Genomic DNA, 20,761 nt, shown 5'->3' on the forward strand with positions numbered 1-20,761 from the left:
AGGATGTTTCTCTTATGTAAATCCTCACTGTCATGCAACACAGGGGAAGAGAGGTTTTGCTCCGAATTGGCATGTGCCTCATTTCAGAGCGGCAGACCGCTCTGTACCATCCCCGCCATAGGGCATGAAGAGCACTTGAGGCTTTGAGTCCTGTTTTACATGGAGTTTCCCTGTTACAGACCCAAGGCATTCCTGAGAGGCTGTCCTGCAAACACAGGAGAATGGTGAAGTCTGAGTGTGCAGTCTGTAAGCCCCTCTCCCTCCCCAGGAGAGCAAAGCCCCGTCATTCATGTTGGATATCCTTTGATTAAAGACACACTCAGGATATAAAGCAGTCATTCTTTCGGATCCTTTGTACAAGACTCCCTAATTCTTTTCCATAGAGCTGACTTTCCCTGGAATGTTCCACTCCTGAAGGAGAATGACCTAGAAGCACTGGGGAGGAAGAATCAAGGAGCAGGAAGGGAGGGGGCCAGGGTTTTGCTGATTTGCGTGGTATCCTTGAAACACCTGTTGTCTGCCAGGGAAATCATCCCTCTGCTATCCAAACCGGATATTACTGTCAACACTCCTCATTAAAAAAAAAAATCCTTTTTGGTAAGTTAATATGGCTACCAAAAATGACAGTTTGAGTTTTATGGTGAGTAGGGATTCACATATTTAGAAAAGGATAGCTTTCAACATCCTTAGTGTGACAAATGTAAAAATTTTAAAACCTTGCTAGAGAGTCATCCCATGTGGCTCTGTTAATTTGAACAAGATTTTAGTTGGAAAAAATCAAACCTCATTGAAAATTTTTACTATAAAATATGATTCTCCCCAGCACATAGGATTTGCCGCTCTTGGAACATATTAGTAGGGTTTTGTAAGGGCCATGAATATTTCATATAAAATAACACATTTATTGCTAGGATTTGGAAAAAAAAATGGATCGGTGGAAAACTACTTAGGGAATCTCTCATCTTGAGTACTGCCAAAGAGAAAATAACAAAGAAATTTTGAAATATTTCTGAGTTAGGGAGTGTGTTGATGACTCTGGTGAGGATGGCCAATTCATGCTTTGCAAAGGATAAAATCATGCTAGTTTTGCTTGTAGTTTTGATGATGCTCCCATTAAAGGGGATAGTGTTTAACTGTTGCTTGCCTATGAAGTGTGACTCCAGATCCTGTGCAAGGGGAAACACTGTCTTCCAAATTCAGCCACTGGAGACCACCACTAAAGCAGGGTGTCTTTGAGGCCATGCAAAAAGGGATTGAATTCAGTGAGTTAAATGGGGACAGAAGCTAATCAGAGATGTTTGGAATGTGAATTATGCTCTCACACACTCATTGGTTTTTCAGATACGGAGCGAATATCTACTTACATTTTCCAGGACATGCTGTGTCCAGTAGTTGTTTCCTGAACCACCTGGTGATCTAAAAGAACTGGACCCTTCTGTCAAATTGTGCAATTATATTTAAAAAAAAAAAAAGGCACTATATACCTTATCCTTTGCCTGGTTTGGTGATGCTTTGAATGCTACTGACAAAGTCCTTCTCTCCGTACTTAAGACTGCTTTGACATCGAAGAGAGCTAGGATTGGCCAGATTTAGAAGTGGAAAGACTTCGGTACTCTGCTGTGAGACTAGTAATTCAAAGACCAGCTGCCTCGAACTTTCAGAACTTAGAATATTTGGCAAAAAAGACATTTGAAGCTTTGAGGTCCTTGAACCTAGAGTTTCAAGGGGCAAAACACTGATATCATTGCTCATTAAGATATACTTTAAGCACCTAGAGCAAAAACCCAGCTATGGGTACAGCAAATTGGTGCTAAAAATGTCATTTTCTTTTTTTTTTTTATTAAAGATTTTATTTATTTATTTGACAGAGATCACAAGTAGGCAGAGAGGCAGGCAGAATGAGAGGGGGAAGCAGGCTCCCTGCTGAGCAGAGAGCCCGATGTGGGGCTCAATCCCAGGACCCTGGGATCATGACCCGAGCCAAAGGCAGAGGCTTTAACTCACTGAGCCACCCAGGTGCCCCTAAAAATGTCATTTTCTAAACGTAAGCTCTTTAAGACATAAGGTTCTGGAAAATACTTTCATGGAGGAGAGAAGTCAAATTGCATCTAGCCTATTATGACAAAACAGAGCCAGGCTTCTTTCCGTGGCTTTGTGGTTGCAAATTCTTTTTAGAAGCTTGTGGGGAACAGTTTTCTTAACTGTTGTTCAGTCTTTGCCAGAAGATCTCCAAGGTCTTTGCTGGAACTCAAGTTTGCTTTGGTTGCCAAGACAACTTCCAGAAAATCACTTTGGGGAATTTTTGGGTAAAATGTTCCCTGTTTACCCCATAACAAGTGAGCAGCTTTTCTGCCTATTCCTACTGCTGTTTTCCTCCCTACCGCAGATCTGGTTCCACAGTTCTGGAATTAGGAAGATGTCCAGGCTGAGGCCCATGTCTTACTCTGGCTTGTAAACTGCCCAGAATTAGTGCCATCTCAGATGCAGCTGTCCCATAGGCATCCAGCGATCAAAATGTTTAAAAAAAAAGAAAGAAAGAAAGAAAGAGAGACATTTAAGATGAAATGGAGTTCTCTAAATTTTTCTAAAGTGACTCTGGCTGCAATATTTATTTTGTGATTTCAAAATGTATTAAAGGAGGATGTGAAATTTTGATGTTAATTAAAAAGGGCGTTGTGTTTAAGCATTTCGTAATTTTTTTTTTTTTAACTGAACACAGCCCTATATGGAAGGTGAGAAATTGGAGAATTCATTTGGCACAAAGTGATCTGTTGACCCCAAGAGGGGAGTCTGGACCCAGGGAAGCTGGAGGGTCTGGCAGCTGGAGTGGGTGGTAGGGGGGGTGGGGAGTGGGGCGCTGCTTTGGAAACAGTTCCAGTGGAGCTCAGAAGGAGAGGCCTTGACAGAATCAAAACAACCCCAAGCTTGAAGTAGCTAGAACATTGGACAGCCTAGTTTCTAGGAAATCAGGAAGGTCCTGGATTACACAATAGAGAGGTTCTAAGAATACAGTAGAGACACGGGCCGGGAAGCTGGGGCCCAGGGTCAGAGCAAAACTGGAATTAAGTGTGGCAATGGAATACTTCCTTTGCATCTGAGCCATTTCTTCAATTTGCCTTCAGGAGCCAGCAGGTGTTCTTGCAAACGGGGTTTATGGTGTCTTATACAGAGGATGGAGGGAAGTGCCTACACCAGTGTTTCTCAATCTTGACTCTACAGGGGGACCCCCGTGAGGGTGGCTGCTGCTAAAAATGCTAACTAGATTCCCACCTCCAGAGATTCTGAGCTCAGTCATCGGGGATGGGGCCTGTGCACCTCAATATTTTGTAAAAAATTACCCAGGGGATTGCAGTGGCAGCCAGGACTGAGAACCACTGGCCTAAGGGACCAGGAAATGAAGCAGGAACAACACACAATTAGATTGGAGCTGTTTAGGGAGGGGATGTTCAGGATGCATTCTGATTTGGAGCAAAAAGGGGCAATTGATCTGGAGCCGAGATGCTCCCTCTGCCATTTGCTGCTGGGATGACGTTGAACAAGTTAACTCGTGTGTCTTATTTCTTGTTTTGTTTTCCGCTCTCATTGTCAAGCCGGCATAGTGCGAATACCTGCTTCGTTACAGTCTTGCTAAATTAAATGAGATGGCACACATGGCTTCCACACACTGGACATGGACTCACTAGGAACCGTGACCGAGTGTTTGTTGAATTCGATTGATGACCTTGAAGTACATGGAATTCTTCTGTGCACTGTCAAAATCTGCAAAATGCAGTAGGAATAGGGTTAAAGAACATGATCGTGGGGATCCGCGGTGAGGATGGCAGAAACAGGGAGAGATTGGAGGCCAAGGTTCTTAGGACAGGGGTTCACAAACCAGGGCCTATGAGCCAAATCTGGCCCACTGCTTGTTTTTATAAATAAAGTTTTATTGGAACACAGCCATGCCCATGTGTTACACCTTTCTCTGGCTCCTTTTGTGCTGAACCGGCAGAGTGGACTACTTGAATCAGAGGCTGCATTGCCTTCAGAGTAAAACATATTTATTTTCTGGGCATTTACAGAAAAAGTTTGACTCGTGTCTTAGGATAGGATTAAAAGATTTGGTTTGGGATGGGATGTTTGAAATAACAGTGAGTGAAGCAAGTGCTTCAAACATGGGGAAGAATCTGCAGGCCCTGGTGACAGATTGTACGTAGGGGGATTTTGCTGTAGAAAGGTTAAGGATGCAGCGTCTTCCTCATGGGTGGAATGATGCAGGAGGACAGACTTCCTGAAATCTGGGCATGGTGCAGGCTTTTGGCTAGAGAGATCTAGGTCTGTCACCACCGGAGGGGGCTGGTAGGAGTCCCCTCTGGGTGGCTTCGAGCCTGGGAGGCCCACCCAGGTCCTGGTGTGCCAACGTTAGTGAGCCTCGCAGTCCTGTTCCGTCCATGTGCAAGCCGTGGGTTTCACGGCGTCCGATACCAGCCCCCTGGAGAGATCCAGAGAGGTTCGGTGCACACAAATTGTTCAGATCATCACTTAGATAACGTTTTGGATGGCAAGTCCCTAATCTCTGTCACCACACTGCACGGAGGTTGATTTTCAATTTACCTTTTTTGTTCTCCGTCTTAGATGTTTTGATTCTTAATTCAGAGCATTCATCTCAAGTGGATTCAGAGATTCAAATCTGCTGATAAATTCATGTTTGTTGAGAATTTTGGAGGGAGGAGGAGGATGTTGTCGACTAAGCTTTTGAATAATGTTTTCCTTTGACATTTTAAACTCAAAGTGGGCTGAACCGCGGGCCAGCACGTAGAGGCATTACATGACTGGGGTGTGACACGTGTACAGACAGACTGTGTGTATATGAAATACAGAACCTGGAAGGAAACGTAACAGAGAAACAAAGGTAAAAGGGCTCAGAAATGAGGGGTCCTTTCTGCTGTTTTCTTTACATGTCCTGCTTCCTGGTTTCATGGAGTAGGTTGGGAGGAAATGGAAAATTTATGTATCTACCTTAATTAGGCCTGATGCTTGGTAATTTACATATACACACATACACATCCCCCATTTTATATATGGAAACATGGAGTCACAGGTTAAGTCTTCTGCCTAAGTTTATTAGTAAGTGGAACCATAATTTAAATTTAGTTCTTCCTTACTCTGAATTTCAGACTTCTAACAAGTCTACTTGATTTGCTTGCCTTTCTTATCTCTCCCTCATTCCTTAGCATTTAATATTACAATAAAGTTACGTGTGTGTGTGTGTGTGTGTGTGTGTGTGTGTGTGTGTTTATAATGAGGCCACTTTTTAAGTATCTGGTAGTTTAAGATTTGCTAGGCCAATTTTTATGCCATTTTTTTAGTTCTAGATGCCAGCCTTTCCCTTCCTCCCTTCCTCAAATGTTTTTTAGGCACAGGCAGTGTGCCAGGCCGTGGGGTTTGGGAGGCCAGGTACGGGCAGTGCCACTCAAAGTATGATCTGTGGACTGTTCTTGGTCCCTACATTTGTCAGAGTTCTCCGGAGAAATAGAGGAAGAGGGTATGCGTGCGTGTGTGTGTGTGTGTGTGTGTGTGTTTGTAAAGAGTTATTATAAATAATTGGCTCATGCAGTTATGGAGATGGGCAAGTCCCAAGATCTGCAGGGTAAGTTGGCAAGCTAGAGACCCAGGAAAGCCGCTGATATAGTTCCATTCAAAAGGCTGGAAGGCTCCAGACCTAGGAAGAGCCAAATGTTTCAGTTCAAATCCAAAAGCAGAAGGAAAAAAAAATATCCCAGTTTGAAGGCTGTCAGGTGGAAGGAAGTCTCTTACTGAGGGGAAGTTCAGCCCTTTTGTTCTGTCAAGGACTTCAACTGATTGGATGAGGCCCACCCACATGAGGGAGGGCAGTCTGCTTAATGTAGTGATTCAAATGTTAAGCTCCTCCAGAAACATCCAGAATAATGCTTGGCCATATTATCTGGGCATGCTATGGTTCAGTCAAGTTGACACATAAAATGAACCATCAGAGTCCCCGAACTGTTCTGCAGCAGGGGAAGTATGAACGGTAAAAAATTGACCTTTAGAAGCTAGGGAGAGTGCTCCCAGGAGAGACCAGAGCCCACAGGACGTCACTGGGAAGTGCAGACCACCTCTAAAAAGCCGGCCTTACGCTGTCCTAACCCTTCCCCCCCCACCCCCACCCAGAGGGCCAGGACAAGCCAGAACAAAGAGGTTAGGAGCCAGAGAGAGGAGTAAGTAGTCTAGGAACAAAAGCAGGAGTCAGGATGAATGAAATTAGAAAGAGCCACGAACACGCCTGAGCAACAGGCCGCTCGTGTATGGGGCAGCAGTGGGATCCGTCACCTGGGGTAGAGACACGGTCTGTGTGCACACGGAGCCAGGGAAAGTCCGAGGGGAGAGGGCCCTGCAGCAGAGCTCTGGGACATTTCCTTCTAGAAGCAGAACCTGGCCAAGGAAGAGGACAACAGGCCAGCTCGGGATAGCCCTGTACCTTTAGAACAAACCAGAAATCCCAATTCCGCTGTTGATTGAATACTTCCTATATGCCAGGTGCAGGGCGCAGCAGACGTGTTGCCTTTCCGAACATCGGTTCCGCTCCTTGAGGCCTGGCATTTATTATTTTGTGTGTTGTCTTTGGTGACAAATCTATGGGGCTTTAAAAGGCAGAAAACACCTGCAGGCCTTTAAGAGCGAAGTGTGGTTAAAGCCATCTGGGGTCTAAAGAAGGGTAGACTGTTCATATAGCATTGCCCCCCTTGCCACCCCTGGAATTATAATTGCTTGGGGATTACATAATTATGCCTTTATTTATAAGCACATAATCAAAGAATCATGGGTATGCAAAACGGGGGGCTCTCAGGGGAGGAGCCGGAGGAAGGGATGAGGTCCCCGTGGGAAGCCTGCCTACTCTTCCACTTCGCCTCTGGATGAACTTGAACCTGCCTGAGGCTGAAGGGAAGAAGGTTCAGAGATGCCACAGATCCAGACAAGCCAAGGTTTGTCGGCCCTTTTCTCCCATATACTAGAGAACAGCCCAGTGCTAAGAAAATTTACAGCCTGTGTTGAGAAGATAACAACCTAATTTATGTCATCAACATATCTTACCCCTAATACTACCTCCTCTTACTGAAACTATTGCCAGTGAGAGGCAAAGTGCTCAGAGCTTTGTATTTCCGTATCTCATTTAAACCTCCCATTGTGTTTGTGAGGTTAACATTTCTTTTTCTTTCTTTTTTTTTTTTATGTTATGTTAGTCACTCTACAGGTTAGCATTTCTTTTTTTTTTTTTTTTAAAGATTTTATTTATTTATTTGTCAGAGAGAGAGAGAGAGAGCGAGCACAGGCAGACAGAGTGGCAGAGGGAGAAGCAGGCTCCCTGCAGAGCAAGGAGCCCGATGTGGGACGCTGGGATCATGACCTGAGCCGAAGGCAGCTGCTTAACCAACTGAGCCACCCAGGCGTCCCTACAGGTTAGCATTTCTGCTCCCGTTTCAGAGCTCACAACATTTAAGCCGTACGTCCAAAAGAACACATTTCTTGCTCCCCTTTGTTATGAATTTTCCAGAGCTTCTGGGACCGTGGTGTATTTCCAGAGCTTGCTGGGCTCCTCCCCAAATGTCCCCACGGTTTTTTTTTTTTTTCATAAGGAAGAAGACCCCACAGGCCCCAGAGCATCTGTACCTGTAACAGCACAAAGGCAGAAATGGGGCCCCATACAGTCACGGAGACCTTAGTTGCAGTCCCCCTGTACCACAATGGGAAAGCTTAAATGTTTATAGAGTCTGTTTCCTCATCCGTAATGGGGACACCCGTTGCCACCTGCTTTGGCTGCGAGCGCCTAAGACATTACCAGCGTGAACTACCCAGCGCTGCCCAGATTGGTAGCAGGTCCTGCACAGAGCGTACCTCTGCCTGCTGCCAGAAGCTAGATGCTTATCTCTCCACACCCCTGCTCGAAGGGTTGATGGCAGTTGAGGAAACAGTTGCCGTCAGTGACCTCTTCGTTTCCATCCTCGGTGGAACTGGTTTTTTTGTTGTTGTTGTTATTGTTTGTTTTTTGTTTTTTTACCAAACAGGGAAACAGGTTTCAAAAGCTGGGGTCAGAGCTTGTACAGTGTCAGTACCGCCCTAATCAACCAGTGATTTTGTGTGCCCGCACACTCCGCCTGGGCCTTTGATCTATGGTCCCAGGCAGTGGAATTCAGCGAGTCCGAGATGCTGCATTAATGCGAGAGGGCCAGGAGCTCAGGCGTTTAACCCCGAGGTGATTAAGAGGGAGAAGAATGAGTCGAGTTTGTGAAGGCACACAGGCACATCACAAAGCCCCGGGCAGAGGCCGCAGAGGCCGAGCAGTCGTAGGGCACAGGTGAAGCCCGCGGGGTGTTATTCATTGCTTCCTTTGATCTTCAAGTTTTGTGAGTCACAGAGACTCTCTGGGACAGTTTGGAAGCTCAGTGGGGTCTGGGCAGAAAGAAGAAAAACCCCAAGTGTGGAAAAAGAGAAACTGTTGGTTTGTTTTGTTTTGTTTTGTTTGACAGGCAGCTAAGAGAAGATAATTTTCTAGAGAGGTCATTTATTTTTTTTAAAGATTTTATTTATTTGACAGAGATCACAAGTAGGCAGAGAGGCAGGCAGAGAGAGAGGAAGGGAAGCAGGCTCCCTGCTGAGCAGAGAGCCCGATGCGGGGCTCAATCCCAGGACCCTGAGATCATGACCTGAGCCAAAGGCAGAGGCTTAACCCACTGAGCCACCCAGGTGCCCTTAGAGAGGTCATTTTTGCTTGGTCGTCTAGAAGGGTCTCGGGATTTCAACAGCATAGGAGCAGAGGGGAGTGACAGCTTTGGCTGTGTCCTGTCCCCGGTGCCCCTGTATATAAGGTGTGGCGTGCTGAGTATCTTTGGGAAATGGGGATTTTCATTAATAAAATTTTTAAAAAATCCATAGCGCTCTATAGGGCTGATTATGAAACTGTTTAACCGGAGCACGTACAGGTTCAGGCCCAGGAGAGACCTGGGTACGAATTCTGATACCACCATGTTCTGGTTGTGTGACTTGGGAGACCTACCATCCTCTCTGTGTATGATGGTCAAAAGGAGTGTTGCTGGCAATGGTGACTGCTTTTCTGGGAAAACCTTGTTAATTACACTCCTCCTTTCTTCTTTTTTATTGCACTTTGATTATTTGACTCTTGGCTTGGACGCATGTATCCACCCTTATGGCATTTACATTTACAGATGGTATGATACCTTACCACAAAGATAAGTATGACCTGTTCTTTGTTCTCATTGAACAGTCTTCACAGGAAACATTTGCTAAAACGATTGACCAAGTACAGTATGATGGGTACACGTTTTTCATAGCAATATGTACAAAAAGTGTGTTAGAACAGCCTGAAAAAGATTTTGCTGGCACACTGAAGAAGGCTTCCCATGGGACTGAAGCTTCTGAAACAGGGTTTTGAAGGATGAACAGGAGTTCACATAGGAAGAGCGAAGTAAACCTTGTCATTATTAATATTTGTTCTTTTTACTCATTTTTGTTTTCTTCCACTTTCTCCTTTTCTTCTTTCTCCTTTACCTGCTAGTCCTTCATTTGTATTTTATAGAGAATAAGAATGTCTACCTGGACATGTGCCAAGCAGGGAAGGGAAGACAGTGTGTTTTCTAATTGTCTTCTCTAAACATTATGCTCGTTTTTATCACCGTAGTTAAGTCCTTCTGTTCTCAGCTTTGTCCCCAGGTCAGTCTGGATGGATTTATTTATAATATAATATATATATGTATTTATAATATGATGTATATATTATTTGCAGGAGCTGCAGTGACAGATGCATGGGGCGTGGGTCAGGGCTCGCGGGCTGTTTGGTCCGGACTAACCTGGTCTCACCCCTGCCCACCACCTCCTCCTCCAGATGGGAAGCCGGTGTCCCTGTCGCCACTGGAGTCACAGCCGCACAGCCCCAGGTATGCGGCCGCCGGCCAGCGGGAGCGCGAGAGCCTGGAGGTGCGCGTGCGCGAGGTGGAGGAGGAGAACCGTGCGCTGCGGCGGCAGCTCAGCCTGGCGCAGGGGCGCGCCCCAGCCCACCGCCACGGCAACCACTCCAAGACCTACTCCATGGAAGAGGGTACCGGCGACAGCGAGAACCTCCGCGCCGGCATCGTGGCTGGCAACAGCTCTGAGTGCGGGCAGCAGCCGGTCGTGGAGAAGTGTGAGGTAAGGAGCATCCCGAGAGGCCCCCTGGCCCTCACCCCTCACAGGTGTCACCTGGCAGCCCGGTGAGGTTGCCTGGAAAGCACCGGCATCCCTGGTTCGGCCCCAGTGTGAATCTGGCACCATCCATAACCTTGCTGTGCGGGCTGGCCAGTCCTTTAGCCTCTCTGGGCCTTGGTCTTACCATCTGAAAAATGGGCACAAGAGGGCTTACACCACAGAGATGAAGTTAAGAGGAGCAAAGGGAAGGAAACTACTGCTTGTTTCTTGGCTGTTCATTTTGACCCACTCAGGATTTGTCATCCGTCCTGGGGATGCTTCTTACTTAGACTATAGTGTGAGTGGTGCACATGGGGTGGTGGCCCTGTTGGGCAGTTCCCTTGGCCTCCTTCTCACTTTATAATCAGCTTCTGGAGTTTAGAACCAGACACTTGTTGCTTCACTAAGGCAGTGGTTTAACTTTTATAGCTTAATATCCTGCCCCCCACCTTAGAGTATGCTTTCTGTGTTAGGAACAATCTGGACGTCGGGAAAACTTGCCACCCCCTCTCCCTGCCATCTTCACCCTTCTCACTTGTGCATGTGTGCTTGTGTCTGCGCGGAACACGCACATGCGCACACCCATGTCCTGCCTCTTCCCATTCCCAAGGACAGGAACGAAGAGCAAGGCCTTCTGTGACCCAGAAAAGCCCGAGTTCGTATCCCGGCTCCAGTGGTTTTTGCTGTGCGTGCTTGAGCAAGTTACCTAACCTCTCTGAACTTCAGATATCTCCTCCATAAATCTGAAAAAAAAAAAAAAAAGTTCCTGCTTCATGGAGGATTTATGAGAACTAGATGGGATGGATCATATAAAGCTAGAAATGGTGCCTGATACATGGTATGTTCTCAATCATGGTATTTTTAGTTTTTTTTTGAGAAACAGCATGTGTGCAAGTGGTGGAGGTGAGGGGGTGGGCAGAAGGAGAGAGCGAATCCTCCGGCAGGCTCCACACTCAGCACGGAGCCTGAGGCGGGCCTCGATCCCACAACCCAGAGACCATGACCCAAGCCTAAATCAAAGAGTTGAACACCCAACCAACTAAGCCACCCAGGCGCCCCATCGATGATGGTTACTTTTTATTTGTAGTTAGCTACATTACCTGCTGCCGCTTGATTCCATTTCCTGGCCACATGGTCAGAATGTGAGACTTGAGACCTCCCTGAAAACACCTGGCGGACTGGAGTATGTTGTTCATGTGAGGCTGGTTATTCGTTATGTTGCTGGTACTATATGGTCTGTCCCACGGGAATGTGGGGCCTTCTAAGCAGCATAGACTCCATTCTGGGGAAGGGCAGCAGTGAAGGAGGAGGGCCCCCTCTGTCTAGTAGGATTTCTGGTGGCTTCTCAAGCCTGGCTGAGGTGTGGAGAGGTGGACAGTGGTGGATGGAGGAGGTCCAGCGAGAATGTACACGTGAGCTTACAAGACGTGAAGAAAAGCATTGTCCCAGCAAGAAAGAATGCCGCACACGGGGAGCTGATCACTCAGGAAGCCCAGAGAGCCTGGGCTGGGGAATGGTCCCTCTGGGTTATTATTCGTTCTTTCATTCCGTGAACGGTCCCTGAGCCTCTGTCATGTGTCTCACACCGTTCTCTGTGCTGGGAAATACCACTGAACAAAAAAGAGACAAAACTCCCCTTCTGGTTCTCCTGTTGAGGTGGGACACAGAAAAGAGATGCTCAAGAAATTCAAATGTCAGGAGATGTTAAATGCCGCGCGTTGATTCAGCTCTGCCCACATGTCGGGTCCCACCCGTTTATTCTGCCACAGCTGTCACCAGTGGCCTGTGGTCCTGAACATCTCTTGCATCTTTGAAAATGAAGACTCGGCCGTGCTAACAGACTCCCGTGCTTCTGGCTGGTTTGGGAGGACCCTAATTCAGGGAACTTCTCTTCTCACCTGGGAGAAGGTTCACTGGCTTTCTTGCAGGTTCTCTGCTCTCTGATAGGGCCCTGGTGTCCGTTCAGAGTGGGTGAGGGAACCCTGCCCACTCGGTGGGAAGGCCCAGAGGGAGGAAGTGTATTTACCATGTTGTGGTTCAGGCTGACTCAACACTAACTGAGGATCAAGGAGGTGAAAAATGGAAATAAGAAAGGAAAAAAAGGGAGGGGGGGAGTGGAACAGAGGGAGAAGGTGCGGGCTTTCTCTTCCTAAGACAGTCTGTCTCCCCTGTGCTGTTTCCTGGGAGACACATCCTATTTCTAAAGAGGGCTTCTGCCCGGAGAGCCCTCCAGAGTAGTGCAGACAAAATAGCTCCTAAAGCTGGGAGACCCGAGCCTAAATCCTGGCCCCATGCCCAGCTTAATAGCTATGTGGCACTCAGCAGGTTACATCCTTTTTCCGTGTCTCAGTTTCCTCGTTTGTAAGCCCCCGAGAAAAATGAACCTCCTGCCTGGTTCGTACTACATCAGTGGTGACAATAAATATTCGAGCCAGAGGCAAACTCTAAAGGACTTGTTGGCATTCGATTTCAGGGTGAAGTATCAAAAAAATCCCACCTAACAATGGCCTTGCCTCATATTTCTTTTTGTGCTAGAAAAGTCTGGAGACATCTTAAGTAGGGATGTCCGTTTTGGGGATGTGGGTTTCAGTGATGTTTTGCTCAGCTTGCGTGCCTGACATTCCCAAGGTCGTCCCGTTGATGACGAGTGCCCGAGCTTTGGTCCTGTCTCCGCATTCCAGCTGGCAGGAAAGCCACAGTGGTCAGGTGGGGCATGCTGCTTCCCCCCATAACATGCGTTGGACATGTCACAATCCCTTCTCTTGGAGCACACTGATGGAAGAACTGTGCCGTGGGGCTACCAGGAGCACCCACCTAGCTGCAAGGGAGCCTGGAAAAGGTAGGTTTTTACTCGAGGAAGCCACATTCTCTGCTAGCATTTTGGAACTCTGCTGCCAGAGAGAACAGATGTTATGGTTATAGCGGACATTCCTTATCACATGGGTGGAGACCAGTATAAAGGGATTCAGACCTGGGGATTGTTGATTCTTCTCATAACTTAGTTTTTCGTCTTTTGCCCCTGAGAATTAAAGCTGCTTTCCTTTGTTTTTCTTCTCTTTGCGTGTCTTGAAAATGTTACTTCTTAGACCCTTGACGTTATTTCTGGTAGAATTATCTGTGCTGAAACCCTGGCCCTGTTCAAAGTCGCCACGGATGAGTCTGAATGGCTTGATCTGCTGGCGGCCTATTTCAAGGTGGTCTCCTCTGGGGGCACCTTGACCTTGAGACGCTGACTTCATACCCATTCCAGTGTAGCTGCTTTCTCTGTCTCCGTCGCCTGGCATCTTTAAAGATTTTAGTGGAGAAGCCATAGAGGCAAACAAGCAGTGTCAGTCAGTGGAGTCAGAATGGAAGCCTCCCTTCATCGCGACACTTGGCCATTACAAGTGCTGAAGCTGGTCCTGACGCCTTGTCAGAGCCCGGCACCTCATAACCGAGGACATTGTCATCCTCCCTCGTTGCACTGACACTTCTCCGGCCTATGACAAGTATTTCTGAAAAGTCTTTTATAATGATGGCCAGGCTGTCAGCCGAGATATCTGGTGACGGAAACAATGGGCCCTCGCCAGTCCTGGTGCCCTCTTATCGTTCCTAATTATGTGGCCTTCAAAGAGCTGTCCGTCTTATTCCTGCTTTTCTCTGTTGTCAGGGCAGTGCTGTGTCCGTGAGGGCTGGTTTCTGAGCGCCACAGAACTTGAAACAGAATCATCGTCTGGGATTTCCGCTTGGGCCTATGGGTGTCTGGATAGGTGTGTTTTTCTTGCATTTCTGGTTCTGGTTCATCCCGGGAGTCGGCTCTGCTACAGCAGAGAAGTTACTGGAACTGGGGTGTGCATTCCTGAGCGGGAGTCTCTGCCTTGTCGTTCACTAGTCGGATGACCTGGAGTAATTCAGCAACCCTCTTAGAGTCTGTGTCGTCATTACAAAAATGAGAATTTATGATCTGTTCTTCCCAGTGCAGCTGTGGGAATGAAACGGGATAGCAGGTGGGAAGCTAACTCTGTATGAGTGTCACAGAGCTTTATTCTGGGCGTTGCAGCTCCCTAATGCTGCCTGAGAAACACCTACAAGGTCGTGGCTTAAAGCAGCACCAGTCATTGTATCAGCTCTCATGGTTTCCTCGTGTCAAGGACTTGGGAAGGGATTCCGTGAGCAGTTCTGGTTTGGGGTCTCTCACATGTGTGTCATTAGTTTGTGGCCGGAGCTGAACAGTGAGGGCTGAAGCAGTGGGCGCTTGCCCTCCTTCCTTCTTGCCTGTCATAGACTCAGGGCCTCTCCATGTCCATCTCCGCGGCCGCCTTGGACTTCCCTACAATATGGCGGCCCCAGGCCGTCGGCCACTTCCCTGGCAGCTGAAGACTCAGGACAAGTGTTCCAGTGACCAGGGTAGAACAGAAACAGTTTTTATGCCCTGGCCTCAGCGTCACATAGTGTCGCTTCTGCTGGTAGCATAACCTTTTCATTGGGAGAGGCTCAGAGGCTCACCCAGTTTGGCAGGGAAAAGCACACACCCCATCTCCCAGTGGGAGGAATGTCAGGGAATTGGCAGATGTCCTTGAATGACAACAACCATTGATCCTGTTACCGAGGGAGGTCAGGTGAATGGTACTCTTTGAGGTGAGACCACCATTATGGCAGTCTGTCTCTCTTACTCCACGCTTTGCGCTTCATTTCTTGGTCACAACGTAATAGTAATAAAAGTTAACATTTAACTCAGCCTTTAAAGTAGATCAGACACTGTGCTAAAATTTACCTAAAATAATTTGCATAAAATATCTCATTCAATCCACATAGCATACTTTCTTCATTTGACACATTAGAAAGCTGCTAAGAAAGTTTCAATAATCATTTCAAAGTCTTAACTGCCGTGAAGAAGTGGTGCTCGAATTTAAACCTAAGCGGTTTGCTTCTAGAACCTGTACTTGGTGGTGCCTGGGTGGCTCAGTCGGTTAAGCATCTGCCTTCAGCTCAGGTCTTGATCCCAAGGTCCTGGGATCGAGTTCTACATCGGGCTCATTGCTCAGCAGGGAGTCTGCTTCTCCCTCTACTCCTACCCCCTGCTTCTGGGTGTGCATTCTCTCTCATTCTCTCAAGTAAAATTAAAAAAAGAAAGAAAGAAAGAAAAGAAAAAACAAAGAACCTGTACTTGGAACCATCGCCTTACCACTCTGCAAATTAGAGCACCTGGGACCCACACTCCCATGAGCTTAGAGCCCCAGTCCTCATCTGTGCCTGGCAGGTGTCTCATCTCAAAGGCTTCAAGGTTATGGGGCACAGTGGGGGTCGTCTTTCACCTTGGGAGGCTACAACAGCTATGTGGGGAGTAGTCATTTCTCAGTGGGTCGAGGCAAGAATGTATCTGTTCTTTTAAAAGAACTTATATTTAAAATTGCCTTCCAGATTGTGAGTGTATTTGTTAACTCAGTACAGGCGCACTGTTTTGCTTTAGGCATTATGTTTATAAAAGTTGACACCTTGCGCCTTCATTTTCTGGGCCCCAGAAACCACAGTATTTCGATCTATCACGTCTATTTCATTTTAGAGAATTTTATGAAATAACTCAGCAGTGGAAGGGTTGGCCTGCCACCTCTCCTGTTCACTGGGCTACTGGAAGATACTGTTGCAGCATTTGGATTCATATTTTATTAGCCTCAGAGGTTTTCTTCTGGGCCACCTTCAGGGATATAAATCTACTAAAATGTCTTCCCTCAATGTCAGGCCCTGGAATTTGGGAACAGTTATAGCTGGAAGAAACCTAGCAGGGTTTTCTGATGCAGTGATTTTTGGGAACCGTAGCTCCTGTAGTGGTTCCTTAGGTTACCTTCCCTACCCAAGTGTAGCAGTTACTGATTGCTTCATACCAAGGTATCCCCAAAACCCAATGACGTCAAATAACAAGCATTTATGTTGTTGTCCAGTTTGAGAAGCAGGAATTTGGAAGCAGCTCCATTGTACATTGTGTCTGGAGGGCTCTCATGCAGTTGAGGGTTAGATGTCTGCTAGGGTGGCTGTCACTGGTAGGCTTGATCCGCTTCGGAATGGCACGCTGGCATGGCTGGGACCTCAGGTCCTTCGGACTGCTTGCATCTTCTCACACTGTCGCAGCTCGCTGTCCCCGAGTGAGGGATCCAGCAGAACAAGGCAGAGGCCACAGTCTTCTCTAGGACCTCGCCTGGCATATCATATACTGGGAGTTCTGATAAGCTCTGTACGTCATAGAGGCCAACCCCGATACAGTGTTGGAGAGGCTACACCAGGACTGCACACATGATCGGGGATCTGTGGAGACAGTCTTGGAGGTGGCTACCGTACTGTGGCCCTGGAAAAGGGCCCTTCTCCCACAGCCTCCTGTCCATGCTTACTCGAAAGGAATCCTGCCTTGATCTTTGATCTGCTTTCTTTGTCATGCTCTCTTATTACACGTTATTTTTTTTTTTTGGAAAATGCGCCATTAACAACAATAATAACAACAACAAAATAACAGTAACAGCAGTAAATAAAGATGCAGCCTTCTTGTTGAAAGGCGATGACAGTAAACCAAAACAAAATAAAGGGTCCATCCTAATTTTGCACAGTTGCTCCCATGGCCCCAATAATGACGGATTCCAGTGGCTTATTTCCTCCTTCCTGTGTCTTCTCTCTTCTTTGGGAGGAGGACAAAGGGAGCACCAGCATTGGACACAGCGGAGGGAGTCCAGCAGCTCGGAAGGCCCTCTTCAAGTCCTTATTTGAAGGAGAGTTGGGGTAAGGACAGAAGGAAAGAAACGGATGTCTGACTTTCAAGAATATTTAAGGCTGAAAGCCTTGAATATAGAGCCTTCGGCATACTATAAACTCTTAAATGAATAGCAGTTCTACTGATCGCTGATGCCTGTCTTCTAAGTTCACGACGCCAGGCTCTAATCCCTTCGCATGAATCATCTCAGTTCATCTGTCCAGCAGACCTTGACAAATTTTTACCCGCCCCCCCCTTTTTTAATAGATGAAGAAACTGAGTTCCCAACAGGTGCTGGTATATCCTGAAAGATGGGGAGTTTGATATGTGAGGGGGACACCAGGGCATCCGAAACTGAGAGCATATTGTGGAAGTAAGGAAACCTCGGGAGCCCTCCAGCCTGTTCAGACCATGAGCACCGTGAAAGGGGGGCAGGGCGTTGGTGATCACGTCTGCTTTCACTTTTTGGGCAAGTATCTGGCACCAGACACTGCACTTGTCCATGTGTTAGCTTCTGGACTCAATCATTGTGAAGTTTTGACCAGGGAAGCCTGAGCTTCGCGAGGCCACGTAGCTGAAAAAAGCGGGTCTACAGTTAGAAATCTCTCTTGTGCTTAATCGTGGTATAGCAAAGCCATGTATCATGAAACTTACTCTCTTAAAAATGCAGTGTACGTTTCGGTAGTGATCAGTATGTTCACATCGCTGTGCGGCAGATCTCTGGAATGTTTTCATCTTGAAAAATGAACTCTACGTATTATACAGCGACCCACTCCCATTTTTCCGCTCCCCTCACCCAGACCCTGGCTACCACCATTCTACTTCCTGGAAATTCGTCTCCTTTAGATACTTCATAGAAGTGGGATCCAATGGTACTTGTCTTTTGGTGACTAGTTTGTTTCACTTAGCATGATGTCCTCACAGTTCACACTGCAGCGTGAGACAGGATTTCCTTCCTTCTTCTTCCTTTTTTTTTTTTTTTAAGATTTTATTTATTTGTCAGAGAGAGAACACACAAGCAGTGGGGAGAGACAGGCAGGGAGAGAAGCAGGCTCCCTGCTGAGCAAGGAGTCCCATGTGGGACTCGATCCCAGGATGCTGGGATCATGACCTGAGCCGAAGGCAGGTGCTTAACACACTGAGCCACCCGGGTGTCCCAGGATTTCCTTCCTTCTTAAGGCTGAATACTATTTCACTGTATGTCTGGACCACATTTTGTGTATCCATTCATCTGACGGTGGATACCCGGGCTACTCCCCTCTTGGTGTTGTGAATAATGCTGCCATGAGCATGGCTGTGCACACCTCTCATGGAGATCTGCTTTCAGTTCCTTTGGATATGTACGTCGAAGTAAGATGGCTGGATTATATGGCATTCCTGTTTTTAATTATTCCGGGGACCACCAGATCCTTTTCCACAGCAGCTGTAGCATTTTACACTCCCAGCAACAGCGTACTAGGGTGCACTTTTCCCCCACATCCCCACCATAGGCTGTAAATCCTAATACACGTACTACTCTGCTTCCTCTGCCGGGCAGCTCGACTGCAGACAGATCGCCAAGGACTTGGAAAGAAAACATCACGTGGCCATGTCACCTTTGCCTCCCTGTCCCGTACCACCTCTGGCTTGAGGGTGCTGTGAAGCTTCACACACACACAGTCTGTGAAGGCAAGTCCTTGAGGCCAGTGCCTGAAGATGCTGGTGGTCTCTTGGTGGTGGCTGCCCCAGGGGAGGTGGCTCTCTGCAGCCAGACTGATCCTGGCGCCAGGACAGCACATACCTCACTGAAGGGCATCTGCACAGCCTGTCCCAGCGTCCACCATGCTCAGGGCAGGTTGCAGAAGCCTCCTGACTGTTCTCTCTGCTTCTAGCTTCCTTACTCCCTCCCCACCGCCCCTGCACGTGCACGCAGGGATAATCTCTTCTCAATGGACGACTCGAGAGGATCTTCTAAAATATAAGTCAGATCATGCCATTTCTCAGCTCCGAACCCTCCAGTGGCTTCTCTCTTCACACACAGGACAAGCCACGTTCTTGCAAAGGGCCGTGAGCTCTAGAAGGTCTGCCTTGCTCCCCAGCTTCCTCCTTGTGGACTCGTTGCTACGCAGCCTCTTTTGCTCCCCGCTTTTCCCTGGCACCTCCGGGGGAGTCCGGCACAGAGAAGGCACGCCGTCTACACTTGCCAAATGGCCGTGTGTTTTGGCAACCTGTGCGGGCTTTTTGGGTCGGGGGTCATTCTGTAGGTGGGTGCGTGGCACGTGCCGTCTGTGGCGGGTCGGTATGGGGCCGTGTGCAGACAGCCAGCCCACCTGCCCCGAACAGGGGTTCCGCTTCTGCTGACCCACGCTAACACCGGTCCACCTGCTGCAGGCACTCTGTTCTTTGTCACACGGGGAAGTGTGCCGGGGGGCACTGCCGGGTGGTTCAGTCGTGGGTTTAGCGTTTACTAGGCCTTGGCTGTGGAGAAGGTGCTCGAAGTCCACTGGCCGCGTGGCCCCTCCTGTTCTCAGACTGGGCCCTGGAGCCCCTGTGGCTCCACCTGCCCTTCCTTGCTGAGCTTGACGGCTTGGCTGCCATTACAATCAGGAGGTGTCTCCTTTTACTTGTAAATTATTTAAAACTTTTTTAATAGATTTATTTTTATTTATCTCACAGTGCGAATGAGCGTGAGCGGTGGGGGAGGGGCAGAGGGAGAGGCTCCCAAGCAGACTCCGAGCTGAGCTCAGACCCCGGTGTGGGGCTCGATCTCGCAACCCTGAGATCATGACCTGAGCTGAAACCAACAATCAGGTGCTTAAGCAGCTGAACATCCCCGCCAGGTGCCCCATTTTTAATTTTTTAATTGAAATATAATTGATACACCATAGGAGGTGTCTGCTTTGGTCTTCCACAGGGTTGAGATAAGTTTGTCTTTTGGGTCCATGGTTTAGCATCTAGAGGAGATGGAACTCGACCACTGGCTTCCCAGGAGACTAGGGATGCCCTGGAGGTTTGCAGGATGATTCTAGGCGGCTCATCAGCTGTACGTTTCTCTCATTTCCCTAGTTCCATGTGTGTTTTATTGAGACTGGGTGTCTAATTGAGACTGTGTCTTATTGAGACTAGGATTTAACAGCGGGACTCTGAATTCAGCCTCTCTATTTGCCATCAACTGGCTGAGCCACAGGACCTTGGACGAGACCCGTCCCACCCTGTCTCACTCTTCATCTTGAATTTTGGAAAACCCTGGGTATTAGGATTCTGTGCCAGAATCCCACCTGAGCCGTGGTTTCACTTTCCACAGTTACAGTAACCCATGGTCAGCTGTTCTGGAAACAGCTGACCCTCCCCCTGATGATTCGTCAGACCCTCAGTAGCCTGACACTGTGTCCAGACGCCCTCATCGTTGCCCTCATTGTAGCTCACACCTGTCATCACAGGTAGGGCGGGGGAGGTACAGTAAGGTACTGTGAGAGAGACCACTACGTTCATGTAACCTGCTACAGTATGCGGCTATAATTGTTTAATTATGAGTTCCTGTTGTTAATCTCTTACGGTGCCCAATTTTATTACTTAAACTTTATCATGGTTGTGCATCTGTAGTAAAAAATATATATATATATAGGTTTCAATAGTGTCCACGGTTTCAAGCATCCCATGGGGGTCTTGGAAAGTGTCCCCTGTGTACTACTGTGTGTAGAAATTCTATCCTCCTCCTTGTGTGGAGGATTCACCAAGAATCAGAGAGGTTAAGTTACTTGCAAAAGGTCACTCAGCCACTCAGAGGCAGAACTGCAGTCACCACCCAGCTCTCCTGATTTCCACGGTTTT

At 47.7% G+C, this 20,761-nt stretch overlaps 1 protein-coding gene across 4 annotated transcripts in view; it reads left to right on the forward strand.

The window, feature by feature from the left end:
- Positions 1-20,761, forward strand: part of LARGE1 (LARGE xylosyl- and glucuronyltransferase 1) — a 543,992-nt gene that overhangs the window by 239,576 nt on the left and 283,655 nt on the right. For all 4 annotated transcript variants that reach the window (XM_080810745.1, XM_080810744.1, XM_080810746.1 and 1 more), the window contains exon 3: positions 9,899-10,200. In XM_080810745.1, the coding sequence (XP_080666871.1) occupies positions 9,899-10,200 (302 nt within the window). The remainder of the gene's footprint in view (positions 1-9,898; positions 10,201-20,761) is intronic.

This window comes from Martes martes (genome assembly GCF_963455335.1).
Source record: "Martes martes genome assembly, chromosome: 8".
NCBI lineage: Eukaryota > Metazoa > Chordata > Mammalia > Carnivora > Mustelidae > Martes > Martes martes.